General features: G+C 32.1%; 3 protein-coding genes across 3 annotated transcripts; 1 reads left to right on the top strand and 2 right to left on the bottom strand.

Annotated features, from left to right (window-relative positions):
• Positions 1–1,688: 1,688 nt before the first annotated feature.
• Positions 1,689–2,852, bottom strand: LOC11417697 (NADPH:quinone oxidoreductase). Its single transcript, XM_003598629.4, has 3 exons — positions 2,691–2,852; positions 2,266–2,457; positions 1,689–2,183 (listed from the first exon to the last, which is right to left on the bottom strand). Exons 1-3 carry the CDS (start codon positions 2,767–2,769, stop codon positions 1,879–1,881), a joined length of 576 nt encoding a protein of 191 aa, XP_003598677.2. The 5' UTR covers positions 2,770–2,852; the 3' UTR covers positions 1,689–1,878.
• A 5,785-nt stretch (positions 2,853–8,637) lies between these two features.
• LOC11418281 (NADPH:quinone oxidoreductase) lies at positions 8,638–10,519 on the bottom strand. The gene is made up of 3 exons (XM_003598628.4): positions 10,353–10,519; positions 10,051–10,239; positions 8,638–9,201 (listed from the first exon to the last, which is right to left on the bottom strand). Exons 1-3 carry the CDS (start codon positions 10,429–10,431, stop codon positions 8,897–8,899), a joined length of 573 nt encoding a protein of 190 aa, XP_003598676.1. The 5' UTR covers positions 10,432–10,519; the 3' UTR covers positions 8,638–8,896.
• A 3,481-nt stretch (positions 10,520–14,000) lies between these two features.
• LOC11417695 (PTI1-like tyrosine-protein kinase 2) lies at positions 14,001–17,733 on the top strand. The gene is made up of 9 exons (XM_003598626.4): positions 14,001–14,137; positions 14,298–14,498; positions 15,514–15,807; positions 15,895–16,139; positions 16,233–16,359; positions 16,440–16,659; positions 16,895–17,024; positions 17,128–17,214; positions 17,327–17,733. The coding sequence occupies exons 1-9, from the start codon at positions 14,059–14,061 to the stop codon at positions 17,444–17,446; spliced, it is 1,503 nt and encodes a 500-aa protein (XP_003598674.1). The 5' UTR covers positions 14,001–14,058; the 3' UTR covers positions 17,447–17,733.
• Positions 17,734–22,900: the final 5,167 nt, after the last annotated feature.

The following is a 22,900-nucleotide window of genomic DNA, read 5'->3' as shown; positions in this document are numbered from 1 at the left end:
GAATGAATCATAGAATTCCAGATTTGTTAAAAAGTTATTTTGAGTTTGTACTATGTACGATGAACAATTGGTTTTTTTTTGTTGGAATGCTTTGAGTGTAATTTTTATTTTTGCATTAAAAAAAAATCATCATGTTCTGGGTTGTTTTACAATCGGTTCTTCTTCTTGTGTGTGATTTTACAGTGAAGAGAGATATTCTAATGCAGGAGAACCAAAATCAATTGAAAGATATACAAAACAGAAGATATTATTTACTTATGAGGTTGGGTCACAATTTTTGTTTTATATAACCCAACAAAAAGTTAGCAGGTAATAAATCTGAACCATCCAAATTATAAAATATTAAATCTATGATCTTGGTTTAACTTTCTGGGAAAAAAGTTTGCTTTCCCAAATTAAACGGCACCTAAGTTTAATGTATCAAAGTATCTTAGCTTTTAGTACTTTGTTCACAAAACATTGTTGTCTTCTTTTAACTTTTTGATTTTTTCTTCTTTCTTCTCCACCATTTTTTAACTTTAATTTTCTGTCTTGAGCTTATTGCTTCTGCTGCCTTTGCAAAAGCTAACATTGATAATATAGATTACTATATATAAATATTTTTTTTTAATTTCAGAAAATTATTTTTCATAATTTAAAAATCAGTCTTTTAATTTTAAAAATAATAAAAAGCCAACTCAGATGCCATGTGGCCACTTATGCACAGTCAACGTGTGCCATGTGGGCATCAGGATGACACATGGCAACTTAAATGGGCCCAAGGACCTTTTTAAAAAACAAAATTTTTTGCAGGTATTGGTTTCAAAAAAAAAATTACCAGGGACCAAAAACATGTTTTAGCCTAATTCATAGATCATACAAAGGAAGTTGAAGCTTTTGAAAAGAATATAAACAATGTTCGTGTCAACTCAAATCCCTAGATTATTATAGTCAATTCCGCACCATAAAGATGCTAGCGGAATAGCATAGCAGTGGTAGGGTTCGACACAATGCCATCTCCCTGCAAGCGGCCTTCAATAATGGCATTGTAGCGGCCATGAATTGCGATAACAATACCTGGTCTATAGTTAGAATGCCTACAGGTTTGAGGTTTGGTTAGCTGCGAACAGATCTTCATAAGAAAGAAAGGCTTGAGACTAACGAATTTGTCTCAAGTATATTTTAACATAACTTGACAAGTTTGGTATGTGAAGTTCAAAATTTACTTTAATACCTACATCAATTTGTGTACAACCTTGACCATTGTGAGAAAAAAATTCCATATTCCATTTCTAATCCTTTGAGAGAGAAAAAACTATGTAACTGAGTTGAGAGAGATTTATAATCTTCAAAGAGATTGATAAATGGTTGTTGTCGAGTAGATTATAGCACATTGCTCAATGCTTTATGTTCGAACCAAGTATATTGTTGGTGTTGTGCTATTTTTTTATCATTCTGATTCTTATTCATTTCTTCTGTTATTGCAAAATCACGTTCTTTTGATTCTTTGAAGTTTTGTTTTGTGGTTGGTACAACATACACGAAGCACTTGGTACACTCACACATTGTACACCAACCACTTGTGCTAGACATGTATCATTTTGTTTTTTTACACACAAGTTTTATTTATTATCATTCTCTTCATATTTTTTACAAAAGGAATACATTATTATTGGGAACGACCAGTGAAGACCTATGTAATACCAGAATGAATAATGTGACAAGACTATTATTTCATAATAATACATGGAATTTTAACAAACTTCAACATAACATTGTAAATCAAACACAGGACAAGGCAACAATGCAAATAAAATTCTAAATGCAAATAAAGAACAATACATTTTTTTAATTGAATAAAAATCACGATTGAAGCAATTTATGGAACTTAAAGTTGTTTCAATTTTTGCCTTGAAGTTGAAGGGTAAATGCCTTCAAGGACAAAAGAACTCCCTCCAAATTATTCTTGGCATCTTGATCAATCAAATCGCCATCACCGTTAAATTTTGCTGGAGGCTGAAACGCGTTTAAGAAAAACTCGGGTTTATTGATGAAATGAAGATCGATGAAAACTCCAATTTGTCGGAGATGATAGTGTGACTTTGCACCGCCGTGTCCTCCTCCAACACTCACTATGGCAGCAGACTTTCCAGCCCAAACATTTGGTGGTCTTGATGCCCAATCAATTGCATTCTTTAGTGGAGCTGAAAAAAATGCAAGAAAAGAATAAATTAGCAAAAAGAAGCTTATTGACAAAGGTTATAAAGAAACATGATGTTGACTTACCTGAGACAGAATAATTATATTCAGGAGAAGCAAAGAGAACACTATCAGCAGCAAGAATCTTTTGACGAAAAGCTTCAACTTCAGCTGGAAAATTCCCTTCTATCTCTAGATCAGTGTTCAACATTGGTAAAGTTGAAATATCAATGTACTCAATATCAACACCCTCAACCACATTTTTGCTCAGCTCAATCGCTACCCTCGTCGATTATAATCAAAATCAAATTAGAAAAACAAATTCATCAATGCACGTAAACAAATTAATATAACAATCGACTAAAACAATATAAATTAAAAGAAATAAAAATTTCGTTGAATGAGATCAATGTGTCAGTTTCGTCGTTAGACTTTTTTTCCAAAAAAAAAAACAACTAACGACGCACAGTGGTCTCATTCAACTAGAATGAATGTAAGAAGTAGGAACCAACCAGAACGGATGAGACCGGTGTTATAAGAAGCTTTTCGAAGAGAACCAGAGATAGCAACAACCTTAATTGCTCCAGCCATGTTATTTGTTAATCAATGTGGCAAATGTTGTAAATGTAAAATGTAATGTGATTTGTGAATCGAGTTGTGATTTGGAAGAGAAGGGAATGGGTATTTATACAAATATAAATGCAAATGAATGGTACGGTTGAAATAATTAATGTATATTTAGATCTGTGTGGGGTATGCTTATGGTCCAAGGTATCGAATTAAATTCGGGATTGGGGGCTTTTAAAATCAAGACAAGATTGGAAGTGATGTTATGCATTACGTAGTGCTGATCACATGAAAAAAGTGTTCAACGAAGACAAAGTTGCATGAAAATGGAAAAAGACTTGTGACGTTAATGGTCTAACTTGATGGGAGAGATATTTTACCCTATCAACAAATTGACACGTTCGGAGAGGAATAGTTTAAGATAGTTTATGTGACAAAATCAAAATGACGGAAATATTCATGCGTCTGATTAACGAGCAAGTCACTGGTGAAATTTGTAATTGATAGTTGATCTGCCGATTTAATCAAACAAACATCACACCAACATGAAAAAACAAATGTCGCGTTAATGCGACAAACAAAGGAACGTCGCAATGAGATGACAAAATCATACAAAAAAGAAAACATATTTAGATTAAAATAAGAGATAAAATAATGAGACAAGTGATTTAGATTAAAACAAAAGTAGTGATATTTGAACAACCATATGTGAGACAACTTATGTAATAACTTATTTTATCTCTCTTTTCATTAGTCAAAATTAATGGAAAGAGGAAGAAAAAAAAAAGAGAACAAAAATATAATGTAAATATGAGATAAAAAGTTGTCAAAAAATTATTAAAAGTAATCGTATAAAAATCATTTCTCAAAATAAATGACCCAAAATAATCCTCGCGTGGAGAATTTAGAGATTCTCTCTCTAAACATCTAGGGCCGGCTAATTATCTAACCAAGTCACGTGATCATGTTATTTGAGATATTTAAGGGGCAGCCACACGTTCATGACATTGATAAAAGGATTCAGTGAAGACCGATTTAAGGAAAAGGAAAAAGAAAAATTCAGCTAATCCTTGTATTGTTGCAACAGATTGTTTCACAACAGGTGATCTAGTCAACTGTTTTACATACGATAATGTACAATGAGATACCATGACGAAATTGTTAGGCCGGATACCATGATCGGGGTTCGAACCCCGGTACCTCCATTTATGTTTGTGAGTTTATAATGACTTTGCCATTTCGTCTTTCTACAAAAAAAAATGTACAATTTTGATATATAACATCTTTAATTGTTCATTAGTAAAAAATAAAAAATTATGTATTTTGAAAATATCATCGAGATGAATTTAACAATATTTTACATGTTACAAAATCTGTCTTTAATATTAGTAGAAAAATACGATTAGGTAAATAATACACATGTTCTATCTAACAAGGTCACTTATCTTAAGACGAATAAAGTATAATTGAATTACTTATCTTAAGACGAATGAAGTATTATTGAAGAATGATTAGTGGATCTTTTACAAATATTAAAATCATAGATATTAAACCTTTTTTTTTCTTCTTCTGGTGGCCAGGGTTTGAACCTCGGACCTTGCATATATAATGCATTGTCCTTACCAAGTGAGTTAAACTCACGAGGACATATATTAAACCTTTTAAATGGACAAAAACCATGTCATGATTTACGATTTTATTGGGACAAAACTTCGTCCTTTCAAATATTTACGCTACGATGAATCTTTCAATAAAAAAACATTTACAGTGAAGAAAGATTAATCGTACCGTAAATATTTGAAACGACGAAGTTTATTTCAAATAACAACTTTTCAGCGGTTCATTCATACATATTTTTCTCTAGTTAATTCGATAAGTGTGACTTAGTTGGTTAAGCAATGTTGAATTCGTGAAGAGGATCACAATTTGATCCACACATAACACATTTTTTTAGAAGGGCAAGAGTTTAAAGTTTGCATCTAAGAACCTAAACGAAGATTAACTTCAAAGCCAAACCAAAGTACCAAGACTTTTATGAATATTAGAGAAAAGACGGGCACTATATTACGCACACACTTGTAAATTATGAACGATATTTTATATGTAATTTTGATTTTGATTAAAATTTTAAGTATTGATATTTTTGACTTTTAAATTGTAACAACCCCAATGAATCATGTTTAAATTTTTCAATGACACCAATAATATAGAAAAGGCTAAATTATGTTTTTTGTCCTTTAACTATTTAATTAGTATCGCTTTGGTCCCGTAATTAAAATTTGATTTATTTTGGTATTTTAACTTTTCTCCGTTACATATTTTGGTCCTTTCCGTGTGTTTTAATTCAAAAACGTTAGGTTTTCTTCATATTCTTCTGGAATTTTTCGCAGATTTTAGTTGTTGAAGGTTGATGGAGATGATATGAAGATGAAGAAGATGAAGAAAATCTAACGTTTTTGAATTAAAATTAACGGAAATGACCAAAATGTGTAAGGAGAGAAAGTTAAGATACCAAAATAAATCAAATTTTAATTGAGGGACCAAAGCGATACTAATTAAATAGTTAAGGGACTAAAAATGCAATTTAACCTATAGAAAATATAAAATAAATTCTTATTATTTTAATAACACAAAACAGGAAATGGTTAAACAGTTGGTTTTCCTAAGCCTCCCAAGACAACAAAAAACCGCCGCAAGCTGAGCACGGGTCGTGCTCCCAAGTAGCACGATAGTGCATGGGTGACGAATCTCTGAAATCGCAGTTTTGATGTGATTTCGCTGAAGGGGATCTTCCTGAACCCCGTATTCGACCTAAAACTCACCAAACTCTTCCCAAACAATCACTCTAATTTTACCCTATCATCTCAACGCCAATTTACAATCCATCTAACCGATTATTTTTTTTTCCTCGTGATCAAATTCTCATATTAATTAAACTATTGTAACAACCCATTTTTCGCTAGAATTATTTTAATTATTTATTATGTGTGTTTATATGTACTTGTATATGATTAATTGTCTATGTGTGTATTTTATTCGTGATTAGTGGATTTTGGCTTAAGAAAGTCATTTTAGACTCAGGGTGTTTTGGTCATTTGGTGAGAAAGGGCAAATTAGTCATATTGTTAAGAGAGTTATTTTTAGTGTTTTAAGTGGAATAATTATTTTTACTAAGTTACTAGTGAGTTGAGGTAATTATTTAGAGACGGTAATTAATCGTTATTTTGAAGGTTTAAGTGTGTAGTAACTTTGGGAATTAGTTGATAAGAATATTGAGCCCATTAAAACAATTAGAGACTAAGCTCATTCATGTAGTGACTATATAAACACAAGTCTTGTGAGAAAATTAGGCCATTACATTCATTCACTCATTTTAGAAACATTTTGGGATTTAGGTAGAGATAAAGGGGATCTAGAGGAGAAAAGATGAGCTAGAGAGAGAAAGCTTGGGATTGGAGGCTAGGAGCTAAATATGAAGTGAGGTTTTGGAATCTTGAAGAACTAGAGGTAAGGGAGGTAGTCTCTTTTCACTAATTAAGCCATAATCTCTTATGTTCACTTATGGGTTTAAGTGCTTTTGTAGTAATTACGACTATAATGGTTTTGAATGATAAAATTTCTGCTCCTATTTCATGTGAAATTGTGGGTATGATAAACTTCATGAAATTGTTGTGTTAAGAGCTTAAACTTCATAGTTGTTGTTGGCGATGAGTTGTTTTGTTGATTTTTTATTAGTTGAGTGTGAATCATGAATTGGTGATTGATTGTTGTTGAAACATGTTTGAATTCACTTCATTAATGTTTGTTTATCTTTGTATGTTGATGGAATTTAAATTGGTGTGGTTGTTTAAGAAATTTGAATGTAAACTAAGAAAGTGGTGGTTTTTGGTGAAAATGAGCTAGATGATGATTTTGAGACAAATTTGGGGTCAAGAGGATCAAGATTGGGGATTTTGAGTTAAAAATGGTGAGTTCCGATAAGAGAACAGCCAAAACTTGGGAACTGTTTTGGAGAATTCTTTTTATAGCAAGTTGAACCAGCTATAGTGAGTTGCCTAGTAACAGCACCCCATGTTTTGGGTGTTCCAGGCTTTGTGGGATTGATATGGACCGTCCAAACTGATTCTTTTGATGTAATTAACTGTATTTGAACCTTCTAAACCTTTTCAAACATCAATTCAGTTAGATTAAACTTGGTTTGTGAATTGTATCATAAATTTTTTGAAAATGGTTCAAGAACATGAATTTTCCGAAAACTCGTTTTCTTAAGGAAAAAGGGTAAGATTAGGGTTGTCTACTATTGTTATGATTTATAAAACTGTTTTGGATGGGAATCATGAACTTTAACTTGGTTTTGCTTTGAAAACTTGGATTCTTTGAAAAACGGAAAAACTATACGAACTTTGGAGAATTTTTGGATTGATGTGAATTGGCTTATGATGCCTATATGCATATGCTACTGTGATCATGTGTGAGTAGTATGTTTGCTTGGTTGAGGTGTTGAACTTGTTTTGGATTGTTTTGTCAAATCACTTGGAAAATGATAAAATGATAAGAACTTAGGTAAAATTTGGAATTTGTCGGAATAAGCCTATGAAACGTATATGTATATGCTTCTGCACTCATATGTGATTTGTGTGTGTACTTAGTTGAGGCGTTTGAATTTGTTTACTTTGATTTTGGAGAATTTGTAGGAAAATTCTAGTTTTCATAAACTTAGACGAACTTTGTCAAATTAATGTTTTATGGTCGGACAACAAGTAGGAGACTTTGAATTCATGTTAGTATGATTTAATGTGAATGAATTGTTAAGGGTTGGATATTTAAATTGATGAATGTCAATATGTGGCAAAATGTCCGTCTTTATGTGAAATGTGAATTTAGAACCTTATCGTTTCTTTGAGGTGTCGACTATTGTTGATGATTATGATGTTGATTCTTTGGTGATTTTAACTTGATGATTTAGTGATGATTCTTGTTGAATTATGACTTGTGAATTATGAAATGAATGTGTTTCTTTTGATGATGACTAGTTGATGATAAATATGTTGATGATTTTAATTATGACGATTTATTAATGGTGATGAATCCTTATCGAGATATACTCGTTATTCTCTTATTAATTTCTGTTTCAAAACACTTTGTTAGTGGCTGAATCAGACCAAAATTTTTAAGATGACCGTCATCAAAATGACTTCAAGAAACAAAAAAAATCAAAAGTATATATAACTCGTAAATTAGAAAACAAATAACAATGTTTTTAACATACTACATAAATACATGAATCATATATTTGGTGTTTGACTCTACAAATTTGATCTTATACATTGCCAATGTGATCTTTGTTTTTCTGGTTATATAAGAGAGGGACACAAATGTTTCTTCCATGAGTCAAAGCTTGTGAATACTACTTGCTGACACCAACAACAGAAAAATTGCACTTATATATACAAACCACAACAATCACCCATTTAGACAAGGCTAAAATATGGTTTTAGTCCCTGCAAATATGCTTCGTTTTGGTTTTAGTCCCTGTAAAAAAAAAATTTGTTTTTGATCCCTGCAAAATTTTTTATTTTTTAAAATAGTCCCTGATCCCACTTTTGTGATGATTTGCATACGTGGCACATTATAACTGAACCAATTTATGCATATTCTCTAGTGATTGTCTTGATTTATGCATTAAGAATTCTCTTCATAGTTGGGGAAGCCAAAGACCAATGTAATATCAACACGAATAATGTGACAAGACTATTATTTCAAATTGCATGGAATTTTAACAAACTTTTAATTTTATGATTAGCAATCGAAGTTTTTTTTCTTTCTAATATCTAACAATTGAACTTGGTGTTTACAACATTCACACACATTTCCTTCAAAAAGAAAAATAAATTCACACACATTATATGTTGGAAAAGTCTCCGGTACGATCATACTTTTGGTCGGACCATCCGATCAAAATATGGTACTTGCACTAAACACCGGTGGTAGAATTTTAACAAACTTCATGTAAATAAAGAACAAATACATTTTGTAACTGAATATCAAACATAATTTATATAAAATCTTTCTATATGACGTTCTAAAAGGAATGGAGTGAAATTCAAAACATATTTTATTTCAAATTAAAGACTTATGGACCTCAGTTGTTTCAATTTTTGCCTTGAAGTTGCAGAGTAAATGCCTTCAAGGACAACAGAATTGCCAACAACCTATTCTTAGCATCTTCATCAATCAAATCACCATCACTATTAAATTTTGCTGGAGGCTGAAAAGCATTTAAGAAAAATTCGGGTTTATTTATGAAATGAAGATCAAGGAAAACTCCGATTTGTCGGAGATGATATTGTGATTTTGCACCACCATGCCCTCCTCCAGCACTCACTATGGCCGCAGGTTTACCAGCCCAAACATTTGGTGATCTTGATGCCCAGTCAAGTGCATTCTTTAGTGGAGCTGAAGAAAATGCATAAAACAATAGATTAGAAAAAGATAAGCTTATATGTTTGGATCCTTTTGAAATTGGTTAAAAACTACCCAAGCGGCAATCGTTGAACTTTTCCAACAACAGGTAACTGTTGTTGAAAACTTTTAAAATTGATTCAGTCACTTCTTAAACCAACTTAAAAAATGATTGAATCAATCTTAAAAGTGTGCAATGACAGTTTGACTGCCGCTAGAAAAGCCAAAATTAACCGCCTAATGCCTATAGGATAGTTTTTGAGCAATTTCATAAGTGAAATAAACAATTTCCTATATATGTTTTACCAATGACGAACAAGAATTAAAGTTATCTAAAATGAGTAAATGATTCTAGAAAGTTAAGAAAATTTATTTTAGGAAAATACTAATCATCAATTTGTTTGTGAACATATTTGAGACATTTTACTTTGTTTAAAGTGAGATCCCAATTTTGTGCTCTTAGAAAGCACATGGTAAATAATGCTGTCAAAGTTTTGACAATAATAACCATGACAAAATTTTGACATATATCTCTTTCTAACAACAAAAGTAGAAGAAATTTAACAAGTCAAATGTTTTGTTCTAAATTTTAGACTAGTACATTTCATTTTTCAGATTCATTTTCCTTATATTATATTAAAAATGGACTAATCATACACTATTATTTTTTGTTCTGATAAAAGCCAAAAAAGCATACACATCACAATACCATTTTATAAATATAAAAGGAATAATAAAAAAAAGAAAAAGAACATAATGACACATCAAACAGCACTTTGATATTATCAAATGTTAAAAAGGAAAAAGACAATAAGACCCTACATGAACATGATGTTTACCTACCTGAAACAGAATAATTATTTTCAGGAGAAGCAAAGAGAAAGCTATCAGCTCCAAGAATCTTTTTCCGAAAGGATTCAACTTCAACTGGATAAGTCCCTTCTTTCTCAAGATCAGTGTTCAACAATGGTAGATTTGAAATATTAACATATTCAATATGAACACCCTCCACATTTTTGCTCAACTCAATAGCTACCATCATCAATAATCAATAATAAAAAATAATTAATACTTCCTAAAAAAAAAATTATGTATCATTAATGGAAAAAAAAGAAAATTGTTTGTGATAAGAAGTAGGAACTAACCAGAACGGATGAGACCAGTGTTGTAAGAAGCTTTTCGGAGAGAACCAGAAAGTGCAGCAACCTTAATTATCCCAGCCATGTTTTTTGTGAATCAATGTGGCAAATGTTGTATATGTGATGTGATTTGTGAATTGAGTTGTGATTTTCAAGATAAGAGTATAGTAGTATATGGATAAGAGTATAGTATATATATATATATATATATATATATATATATATATATATATATATATATATATATATATATATATGCAAATGAATATGGTGCGGATGAATTAATTAATGTATTGGTTAGATCTGCGTGGGGTATATGTGGTCAAGGTACATTATTGTATGGTGGGTTCAAAGTAGCGAATTAAATTCGAGATTGGGGGCTTTTAAAATGAAGATTGTAAGTGATGTTATGCATTACGTAGTGCTGATGACATGAAAAAGGATTTAGCAAAGACAAGTTGCATGCGAATGGAAAAAGACTTCAGACGTTAAATTAACTGACGGCGCCCCTGCCAAACCTCCCCGCCCTCCTCCCAACCTAAATCACACATTGCCGCCACTGAAATCGACTTATTCACAACTAAGTCAAAAAGGCGGCTATACCGCAGACATAAGGGAGAATCTCCCAATAACGGATCCGTACAGAAGAAAATATCTACATCATTACCAGCCCTTCTCACAATATTCTCCTCAAACCACCCGCACCCATCAACACCTCTACCATCACGATTTTTCACAACCTCCCTCCACCACGAAGAACCACTCCGGCCCCTATCCTCCAACCTCTCTACCTCCTTAACATAACGAGCCACAAATACGCTATACCATAAACCTCTTCTATCAACTAACATTCTCCTACTCCATTTTCCTAACAAAGCAATGTTAAACGCCCTCATCTGCCCAACCCCCAAACCTTCATGCTCCTTATATAAACAACTATTTTTTCAACCAATCCAAGAAATTTTCATATGTTCCTCAGTCCCTTCTCAAAAAAAAAAAAAAAGATTATACCTGACGAAGCTTTGAAGAAGGAGAAAACAGATAGGTGACGAAGTTAGGATAGACTTAAGGAGAATCAAACGACTACCAAACGACAGAAAACGGTTCTTCCAACCGGACAATCTAGATTTAATGCGATTTAGAACCGACTCCCTAAACTTCAAACGTCGCGGGTCACCACCAATAGCAAGACCCTAATACAAAAAAGACACCTTACCCACGTTACATGTCACAAAATAATCTTTACTATACTTATTTCCTTAACTAGTGTCCAAAGAAACCGGTTAACATTTTACATTTTCATTCTCATATTTCGAAAGTTGTGTTTTTGGCTTGTGTTTCACAACTTTTATGATTTTTTCACCTCCACCAAATTGTGTTTTCAGCTACTGATGCACATCATTATTAAAAATGTGGCATCTCAAACATGTCGTTACATCATTGCCATATCTAAATATACAAGCCACTTCATTTTAATGCAATGATAGGTAGACATCCCTAATGCGTACACCCCTTTGTACGACTCTGAAAAATTTCAGTTAATCGAATATATGGTCTGTGTGACCACATTTTTTTAGTTGTGTAACCATTATGTTTTCAGAATTTATTTGGTTAACTAAGTGGAAAAATAGTGGTCATATGTATTTTAGTTGTATGACCACATTTTTCAACTTCTAAATAGTGGTCACGCAGCTAAAAAAATATGGTCACACAAACCATATATTTAATTAACTGATATAGCTTTACAGTTTACAATTTTTTGTTTAATAATCTTATCATTATTTTAATTTTTTTTGGTATAGATAAGGTCATTATTTTATCACCCATACATTGTAATATATTTTTATTAACTGGTCCGTGTTGATATATTATTCAAATAAACGGTCATAGTTTGAAATTGTGGCACCCAGCTAGCCTGGGCATGCGCACGGGCTCGACCCATACCTTCTTTATGTCACAATAAATTTACATGAAATAGTTAATAAATATAAATGGTGACAAAAATGTCACGTATGCTAATTTGTCCTAGCGGTTGACGGCTTGCTTTGCATTGCTTAGGTTGCGGGTTTGACACCCAGAACTTCACATTTTATCTATAATTGATTTTTTTTCCTATTAATTCTTTCATAACTACTAAACTATGTGCATAATTTTAGGGACATATCGATCAAATATCCCTAACTTAATAAACTATATCCATAATTTTTTTATGGATTTGGTCCTAATTTTCTTTTTAATTCTTTCATAACTCACCCAGAACTATATCCCTAATTTTTTTTTCCCTAATCTTCTCACGTTTTGGATTATTTGGACATAGTTTATTATGGATTTGAAACTCATATATCCCTAATCCTCTTTCCAATACAACCAAATTCTCCTTAACATATTAGATTATATATTTATAAATTATTCTTTTTCATCACTCTTATTTTAAATTGTACTTTTATCGACAAAATAACGAGTCTTTTTTTTTCCGATCTATGACTATCTATTTACGGGCAATATTTTGCCTAGGCTCGACAAAATTTCTGGCTCCGCCACTGGCAGCAGCAAAATGAAACGAGCATGTAGGTTGTTGAGCGTGCTAAGCACCTCTTAGATGACTGGCGAGCATCACAAGATGTGAGGTCACATTGAGCAGTTGTCTCCTCTACTCACCAGAGTGGCTCTAGTAGTAGTAATGGGGCCGAATGGACAAAACCGATACATGGCAAGTATAAATGTAATATTATTGATGCCCCATTCTCCTCTTCCTTGAATATGATGGGTATCGAAATCTCTCTTTGAGATGATATGGGTGAGTTTGTTCTCGCCAACACGGATTGTTTCTCTCCCCTTTGTGATGTTGATGTGGGAGAGGTTGTTGGCCTTCATACGATGTTAAAATGGTTGGTGGATCTGCAATATGATAATGTCGATTTTGCTCTCATTCCAAGACATTAACTCAAACATAGATGATAATAGTGAACTAGGTTGTATTATACATGCTTTTAGACAATTGTTTGCTAATAATTTTTAAAAGTGCCATGTTGAGTTCAATAGGGGGCAAGGTAATAGAGTCGCTCATGAATTAGCACAGGAAGCCAATCTTATGCTAAGTTCCATGTCTATGATAATGTACCGTCATATATTTGACATTTGATAGTTAATAAAAAGCAATGAATTTTTTCCAAAAATAAAATAAAATAAATCTTATCCCTATCGGTCAAAACTTCTCCTCCTTTACTAAATTGATGTTTTTTTTAATTTCTTTCGTAAAGTGATGTTTCAATACTAGAAATTCAATTTATAAAACCAGTTGTGATATTTAAACTATATTTTTTTTCTCTCTTTTCATCGATCAAAAACAATAAAAATAAGAAGAAAAAAAAAATAATAACATTGGTGGCGGGGTTGGGATAATGTGAGTATGAAAAAGAAAGTTGTCAAAATGTAGTAATAAAGTGGTTGTAGAAATATCATTTCTCTAAAAAAATAATAATAATAACACTGTACTTTTGCCATAGCAGCCGGGGAATTTAAAATTGGCACAGCCAATTTGGAACATATAATCTGGCACAACAAATGATATATATGTGTATTATATTACCATTTACATACCCCACATAATATAATACTAATATTTACGATCACCATCTATATATAAACACATTATTTTCAATAACAAATCATTCATTTTCAATTTGCACTAGCAACGTATTGATCACAAATAATGACAGGGGTGATTAAGATTGCTTGTCTCTCTGGTTCTCTACGAAAAGGCTCTTTTCACACTGGCCTCATTCGTCATGGTTATTTACTTCTTTATTACAACACATATATATTTTAAATACTAACATTTTATTATATAGTACATTTTATTGTCTAGTAAGTGTAGCACAAATGGTAAACATTTAATGTGTTATTGAATTTAAAGGTTTAACTTATTTTATTTTTATTTTTTATGGGTAGCTATTCATCTGAACATATTTGGTGATGTTGATGTTGATGATATGGAATTCGTGTACGTTGATATTTCGAATTTGCCATTGTTGAACACTGATCTTGAGGAAGAAGGGACTTTTCCTCTTGAAGTTGAAGATTTTCGTGATTATATTCTTGGAGCTGATAGCTTTCTATTTGCTTCTCCTGAGTATAACTATTCCATCTCAGGTATATACATATATACTGCTTACTACATTGCTTATGATATATATTTGAAGGATTAAATCACCAATTTAGTTCTTAAATTTAGGGGTTGTAAATTGATCTATAAAACTAAAGAACACAACAGCCATTCACAATTTAGTGAATTAAGAAAGATTTTAGTTCAAGTTAAAAATTCTTAGAAATTAGTAAGGTATATGAAGCACAGACACTCCTCGGATTAGGTGAGTCCGAGATACGTGTCGTGTCCGACACCGATACGACACTTGTTTTTACATTAAATTATGTGATTTTCTCAAATTATTAACAATGTCGGCGTGTCTGTATCCGTATTCGTGCTTCATAAGGTATTGGACTCTTTCATGAGTGACAAAATCAATTTGATATTACATTTTTTTATATGTTAAGAATTACTTACTTATTAATTACTTACAAATTCATAAGACTAAGAGGTATTTACATTTATAATCAGACATGTCTGATATATGATTTCTTCTAGTTGAAGAAACCTATAAAAATAATTCAATTGGGTTTGCGGATGTTACGGTGTATGAATGGGTAGAAGAAAAACATGCATCTGTGGACTTGATTTGGGTTACACCACTTGTGGGATTAGGGATTTAGAGCTTTTACGGTAGGACAGAAAGCCCTAAGAGTTGCGTCAAACAAAATTGCCAAACATGAGAAAGTGCGTTGCGTTGACAGTCAACATGCTTTTATACAATTTGCTTTTGACACTTTCGGCTTCCTAGCACTAGAGATTGTTGACATTCTACATAGAGTTCAAAAGGTCATGCGTAGCAATGTCTTGTCTCATAGGTCGAATGTTGTGTTTACGAGGATTGGTTTTGCCATCCAAAATGGTCTAGCTTGCCTTCTAATCATGTGTATGTAATCCTTGATATATATAAAGATGACCAAATCATTCCCTTTCTGAATCAAATCTAGACTAGTTATTAAATTAGTCATAAACCATATAGGCTTATGTTTACTAACATGTTCTATTGTGTATTTGTTGTAGCTCCACTAAAGAATGCACTTGATTGGGGATCAAGACCACCAAATGTATGGGCTGGTAAAACTGCTGCCATAGTGAGTGTTGGAGGAGCCTTTGGTGGAGGAAAAGCTCAACATCATCTCCGCCAAATCGGGGTTTTCCTTGATATTCATTTCATCAATAAACCTGAGTTCCATCTAGATGTATTTAAGCATCCAGATAAATTTGACGATGATGGTGACTTGGTTGATGAAGAGATCAAGAATAGATTCAAGGAAGTTCTTGTGTCCTTAAAGGAATTTACCCTTCAGCTTCAAGGTTAAATTTGAAACAACTATACTTCCTTGTTGGAATAAGATTTGAATTTCAATCTATTCGTTTATGAAATATAATGTTGAAATTCAGGCTCAAGGTTGCTGGCTCCCGTCGAACCTGAAACACAAATTGAACCATCACCTATCGAAGTTCCAACATTATTATCCTTAGACGAGTTGAAGGAAAAAACTGACAATTTTGGACCAAACACATGGATTGGTGAAGGGCGGTATGGGAGCGTGTATTACGCAACATTAAACGATGGAAAGGCGGTGGCTTTGAAAAAGCTTGATGTTTCTACTGAACCCGAATCAAATGACGAGTTTCTAACCCAGGCATTTTTCTTCTATCAACTAAACAAACTATTTTACTTCCTGCATGGTTATTTTTAGTTTACAAGCTTTCTCATTCAGTGTTTCCTATTTCAGGTTTTCATGGTCTCAACATTGAAGAATGAAAATCTTGTTGAGTTACATGGATACTGTGTCGAAGAAAATCTTCGTGTACTTGCATATGAGTATGCTATTATGGGCTCTCTTCATGACATTTTGCACGGTATGTAGCATCATATCCATTCTTAAATTATACTTCATATAAGAAGTTCCGTTGATGATTTTGATGTCTTTCCATTACAGGTAAAAATGGAGTTCAAGGGGCGCAACCATGGCCAACTCTTAATTGGATGCAGCGAGCAAGAATTGCAGTCGATACAGCAAGGGGATTGGAATATTTACATGAGAAAGTTCAACCATCAATCATACACAAGGATATCAGGTCAAGTAATGTGCTTATCTTTGAAGATTACAAAGCTAAGGTAGCTGATTTTAACCTCTCTAATACAAAGGGGCCCTTTAGGTAAGCTTACATAATTTTATAGCTTTGTATTTATATATCTATATGTATATTTTTTTCATTAGAATTCATAAATATGTGACTGTCACGTGTATTTAGAAATTTTTCGCTCTCGAAATGCTTAGACTGTTTATTGTTGTCTGTGTTTTGCTCCCTCCATCCCAAATTATATGATAAGTAGAAAACACAAACTTTGTTTATTGGTTCTTAGCTTATGATTTGTTGCCAAATTTTGCAGAAATGCCATGGAGCAGTTGACTGAAAAAAGTGATGTTTACGATTTTGCCGTCATTCTTCTTGAGCTCCTTACAGGTAGGAAACCCGTTGATCATACATTGCCTCGAGGAGAACAAAATCTTGTCACATGGGTCAGTTTACCTTCTTAAACTTGTGCCTCATCTTTGCTCTATTTCAATTATTTACCAATGGTTTCCTGCCCTATATATTTCAATGACATATATATTTTTGTAGGCTACCACAAGATTAAGTGAAGATAAAGTGCAAGAATGTGTGGACCCAAAACTCGAAGGAGAATATCCCGCAGTAGCAGCTGCTAAGGTAACTCTTTTCTGTATCTCTCCCTCTCTCTCTCCCTTTACGCGCAGCCTCATGATCGTTGAATCTTCTTTTCTGAGCTTGGTTGTAACAATGAATATCATTGTCTATGCAGGTTGCAGCTATAGCAGCACTGTGTTTGCAAGATGAAGCTGATTTTAGGCCCAATATGAGCATTGTTGTTAAAGCACTCCAACCACTTCTGCGGCCTCCCGCTCCTGAACCAGAAACTTGAAGCAGATGAATTGAAATTAAAAAAACTTCTCTTTTGTTTCTGCATCTTCTGCATAATTTGAGTCAGATATTATGAAATACTGCAAATAATAATATAGAACTTTTTATTTTTGTTTGAGATTGGATATTGGGTGGTTTCATGTTATTTTTAAATTCCATGTATTTCTGGTATTGCACTTTAGTGCAGAAGATTATAGAGCCATACTGCAACATTTACCAAAATGGTATGTCTGGATCCACCCGACTGAGCCGATGATAATTGGATCAAACGACTTATTTATTATTTGACCTTTTTGATTGTTGCTAATAATCATAAATTGTCACAACATTATTTGGGAGGAAAGTTAAGAATCAAAAAAGGGAAAAACTCACCAGAATACATCGACCATCGACATTGAACATTTTGATCATTTTAACAAAATATGGAAAAGAGGAGGTAAGTGATGATAACTTTGTCAGTGCTGCCTCTGTGGAATCGAACAGTTCACTCATGAGTTTTAAACAAAATAATTAGCATGTGACATTAATACAAGGATTTGAATGCAAAATACTCTTTATTAGACAAGTATCAGAGTTTTAGTACATATTTTTTTGACCCAAAATAAAATCAAAGGCAATGGTTTGTTTAGGCTATAAGCAAAGTCAAGATAATCACAATTTTTTCTTCAAACATATTTCAGAAAGAGGAAATTATGATTACAAGAGATAGCTTAAGACAGTTTAATATGATCCATTGAGGGAATTATGATTACAAGAGATAGCTTAAGAGACGGTTTAAAATGTGGCAAATTCTATGGTATACAGTAAACCAATTATAGTAATTAAATCTTGATTACTAAAAGCGTCAATGAAATAAATTTATCTTTTATTTTTAATTTTTATTACTCATAATAAAGAGTATTGATTATTTTTTATGAGAAAATGTTAAAAATTTAACATGATCCTTATAAGCAATGAAATGATGTTTTTTCTTATAAAATGTTGTTTTCTAAAATGTAAATATTGACAATTAATTCTTTATTTTATAAAATGATATTTAACTTGTAAATTTATGAAGCAAGAGTATCGGTACACCTCAATTTGTGAGATGTACCGTAGAAGTTTCCTTAAAATGATCCATTAAGGGAAAGGCCATAAGAGCAACTCCGACGGCTGGTACTTTGTAATGGTCCGCCAGCTGAAGATGCAAAAGGTGGGTTATTTTGCCAAAATTATGGGTGGAGGTGGCCAGCATGTAATAGTGGTTGCTTCATGAAGCAATAGTTCTTTTGATTAAAATAACAACAACAGAAGGAATAAAGCATTAATGTTTGAAGTAAATTTGTGGGACCTAACATGAGTATTTTATAGATCACCATTGGAGTGAAAAATAGAGGAGTTACTTTAAGATGATTTGGCACAATGGAACCCACAAAATAACAATGAATGGAGTTCACCATTGGAGGTGATCTAATGGATAGGAGAGTGCTTAGTTGGCAAAATAGTAAGAGGGAGGGAGAGAAGTATATGCGGGATAGGGGAGTATTTTATTTGAGATAAGATCCTCTCAATTTGTTAAGAGTAAATGGATCATGACATTTAGTAAGAGATAAATACAAAAAAGTATGTAGTGGATTCTATCATTAAATAATGAGTCACAATATTATTAATTCTTTTCACACTTATTTATGTCGACTAATAAATAAAGAGGATAAAAACTCATTTTATTTGGTTTGTAATCTTCCCATTTCTAAAATTGAGTTTTGATCAATGTTTCACAACTTTACTCTTAGGATGTTCTCACCTTGATTTTTTTTTCTATAAAAAAAAAAAAAATCTCACCTTGAATTGGATTATATGTAGTCATCAGCATCTTGGAAAGGTTTGATCCGACGGTTCAAAACTTAAGATAATTTTAACATTTGTTTAAAATAATATTTTGAGGTTTAACTCCATATCGTCTGATTAAAATTGAGCGATTTCAAACATACCGACTTCCCAACTGCACCAATTTTTTACTGCATCAAAACCTGGTCAGTTTCCCCCCTCATCAAAATTTTGAGGTTTTTTTTGTTGACACATAATCAATATTAATGATATGGAACATTAAACATGATGTCACTTCATTGCCACTTCAAACTAGACAAATCACTTCATTGATATGCTTTAAATGTTGATGCCACGTAAACAATAAAACTCTCAAAAACTCTATTTTAAAAATTGGAGACTAAGGGCCTGTTTGGAACACTTTTTGTTTTCAAAATATGTTTTAAAAATCAATTTTAGAAAAGTGATTTCAAGAAGAGAAAAGGAAAAAACTTGTTTGGTAATGTGACTTTTCAAAACTGTTTTAAAAATGAAAAAATTAGAAAATTCATTTGATAACATAATTTTCAAAAACAGTTTTAGAAAGTAGAAAATTAGAAAACTTGTTTTGTAATCAATTTTTTTTAAAACTTGTTTTTTTATTTTTTATAATTTTTTTTATACCCTATATAAATTATATTACCCTTTATATAATTATTTTTTTTCTTACAATTTTATCCTTAGTTACCAATCAAATTAAATTTCAAGTACTTTAATTAGATGTAGAATTTAGTCACAAAATAAATTACATTTTAATCACAAATTCATCATCACTTGCATGAGAAGTAGAATCATCACTTTTTTCAATATCGGTTCTAGTTATAACCTATCATACAAAATAACAATAAAACTTAAAAACACGATACTCGATAAGAGGAAAATAAAAGGCTTTATCAATATCAATTCTTCAGCAACATCATGTAAATAAACATATAAGCAATTGTTCAGCAAATAGAGAGAAGTAAACAATCATAAGGGAACCTAAACAAATACTACGATAAGTATGTCTAATCACTAACGATAAGTATGTCTCATCACTAGAACCTAAACAAATACAAGTTATATCCTTAGAGCCTAAGTACCCATCCACGCTTCCTCTAGACATGGCGATAAACATTTCCCTCCAAGATCCTTAAACTTTTCCAAGGCTTTTCCATAAGCATCATCTGAAATGTCTTCTAGTTCATCGAGAGCATCCACACACTTGGTAAGAGAACAATCCGAGGTTACATGCGAAGTCACACCCTTTCTTTTGAAACTGTGCAGCTTTAGGATGTACCTGAAATGATATATTCATATATCATCAATACAATATAGCCTATAGAACAAAACAGATTGGTTTCCCAAACCACTTAGAAATGAATTCATTTAGTTTGGGGAACTTTTCAAACAACGTTATAAGATATTAGATAACAGCATAACAAACAGGAAATCAAACAAGATTCTTGAAACGTTATATTGAGTGTGAAAAAATTATTATAAGGTACAAACAGAAACCTAGCATGATACGGTTCAAATAAATTAACACCTGAACCGAAAACTCAATTTCTCAATTGAATCAATCTCATAAGTAATAATCTGAATCGAGTGTATCTAAAATTCAATTAAGCCATACCTTCAGATAATTTTTCCAGACTTCTTCACTTGCAGTAACAGTGTTTGTTTCAGCATTCCAGCCAAATCCGGAGTTCTGCAACAGTGAATAGAACTCACAATACATGGCGCGCAACCTATGCATCTTTGCCTTTAGTTGGAGAGCTTGAAACGGTCGTTTAGTTATGGAACTCAACTTATACATCATTGAGGACCATGTTCTATTATGAAACACACCATTTGGCATATTTCCTAACGTGAACGTTACATAGCCACAAAAATCTCAAAATGCAGAAATCATAAAATTCACAGCTGCAGAGATCTCAAAATGCATAAATCATAAAATAAAATCCTATAATAGGCATACAATAGGAACTAAGTGAATAAGGACTACTTGGTTTTGACAATGATTACTAGATAAGGACGGCGATAAACAAGCTTTGTAATCAACAAGTAAATCTATGAGCCATGATTTCGTTTAAGAGAATTAAGTGAATAAGTTCAAATAATGCATCTGAGTAAATCATTTAGTTAACCAAGAAAATGACATAATCTTAATTTTATTACAATTGTAGTTAATGTTGGCTTTCCAAATTTCATACAAGGGAAATGACATGGGAGTTTTCATTAAAGCTAACATAGCTTGGACACTGAGATAACCATGTTGCTAAGAACCAATAAAACAAGTTCAAATTGTTTTGATTTAAATCAAAACCTTGTAACCAACCTTGTTTACTTGGTGTGATCCTTTTAGTAACAATATTAATAACATTAACAAAACCAGTACTCAAGAAGTAACTAAGTGACATGGACACAAATGTGAATGAAGTGATTTCATATTAAGCTGTTTTGCATAAATAAGTTGTTTTGAATAAGCTGTTTTTGAAAATGAGGTCATATTAAGCTGTTTTGTATAAATAAGTTGTTTTGAATAAGCGATTTTTGAAAATGAGGTCGTAATAAATTGTTTTGTATAAATAAGTTGTTTTGAATAAGCGGTTTTTGAAAATGAGGTCGTAATAAGCTGTTTTATATAAATAAGTTGTTTTGAATAAGCAGTTTTTGAAAATGAGGTCGTAATAAGTTGTTTCAATAAGCGGTTTTTGAAAATGAGGTCGTAATAAGCTGTTTTGCATAAATAAGTTGTAATAATTTTAGTAATGTTTAAAATTGGAATTTTGAATTATTAAGAGGGCAAAATTGTCATTTTGTATGTTTAACCCCCCAAAACCCCCCAATTTGGGGGAACTTTAAAATTGGACAAATGAAGCCCTTCAAAACCCCCCAAAACCTTTCCCTTGTTTTTTTAAAACTCGCAAACAAGGGTTTACCATCCATAAGCCTTTCCTTCCCTTCCCCTCCCCTCCAAAACCTAACTCGCAAACAAAGCCTAAAGGAACCAAGTTTAAGGTTCATTGCATTCCCTTGTTGTACTGAGAATGTTCGAAGTTGTGCTAAACATGTGTTAATTACAATTGTACTTGCCAATATAGGTAACATTCTTGTTAGGATTTTTACTTCTTCAACTTGTGTCACTTGTTAGGGTTCTTAGCTATCTTAAGCTGTCTTAAATCCTATAACAACTTATAGCAATTAGAAGAACAATTTAACGTTATGTTCTCTTTTGCTTAAAAATAGCTTATGCAAGCTTATACATATGACAATTATCATGAGTTGTTCTCAACTTATACTCATAAGTTCTTAGTTCTTCAATGTAGCTTATAAAAACAACTTATAGCAATTAGAAGAACAATTTAACGTTATTTTCTCTTTTGCTATAAAATAGCTTATGCAAGCTTATACATAAGTGCTTATTATCATAAGTGTTTATGCTATAAGCTGCAAAAAAGTTTTTTTTATCTAAAAATGAACTCAATCCTGATCTACTTAACCAAAATAACAGCATCAAAATCATAAACAACAACAAAATCATAATTAAAAGTCACAAAAACACACATGACAAGTAATAAATCCAGTGAAAAACGCAATAAATCTAAGTAGAAGATTACAAACGAAA

The sequence above is a fragment of the Medicago truncatula genome, chromosome 3, assembly GCF_003473485.1.
Source record: "Medicago truncatula cultivar Jemalong A17 chromosome 3, MtrunA17r5.0-ANR, whole genome shotgun sequence".
NCBI lineage: Eukaryota > Viridiplantae > Streptophyta > Magnoliopsida > Fabales > Fabaceae > Medicago > Medicago truncatula.
Note: the sequence above shows the minus strand (reverse complement) of the source record. Positions and strands in the feature narration are given on the sequence as shown.

Excerpts from the sequence above, each read along its gene's own strand:
- LOC11417697 (XM_003598629.4), bottom strand. The coding sequence starts at position 2,769 with ATGGCTGGAGCAATTAAGGTTGTTGCTATCTCTGGTTCTCTTCGAAAA. Across the intron at positions 2,458-2,690 it reads CACCGGTCTCATCCGTTCTG|CGATTGAGCTGAGCAAAAAT; the intron begins GTTGGTTCCTAC and ends CGACGAGGGTAG. Across the intron at positions 2,184-2,265 it reads ATATAATTATTCTGTCTCAG|CTCCACTAAAGAATGCAATT; the intron begins GTAAGTCAACAT and ends CATTTTTTTCAG.
- LOC11418281 (XM_003598628.4), bottom strand. The coding sequence starts at position 10,431 with ATGGCTGGGATAATTAAGGTTGCTGCACTTTCTGGTTCTCTCCGAAAA. Across the intron at positions 10,240-10,352 it reads CACTGGTCTCATCCGTTCTG|CTATTGAGTTGAGCAAAAAT; the intron begins GTTAGTTCCTAC and ends TGATGATGGTAG. Across the intron at positions 9,202-10,050 it reads AAATAATTATTCTGTTTCAG|CTCCACTAAAGAATGCACTT; the intron begins GTAGGTAAACAT and ends CATTTTCTTCAG.
- LOC11417695 (XM_003598626.4), top strand. The coding sequence starts at position 14,059 with ATGACAGGGGTGATTAAGATTGCTTGTCTCTCTGGTTCTCTACGAAAA. Across the intron at positions 14,138-14,297 it reads CACTGGCCTCATTCGTCATG|CTATTCATCTGAACATATTT; the intron begins GTTATTTACTTC and ends TTTTATGGGTAG. Across the intron at positions 16,140-16,232 it reads ATGACGAGTTTCTAACCCAG|GTTTTCATGGTCTCAACATT; the intron begins GCATTTTTCTTC and ends TTCCTATTTCAG.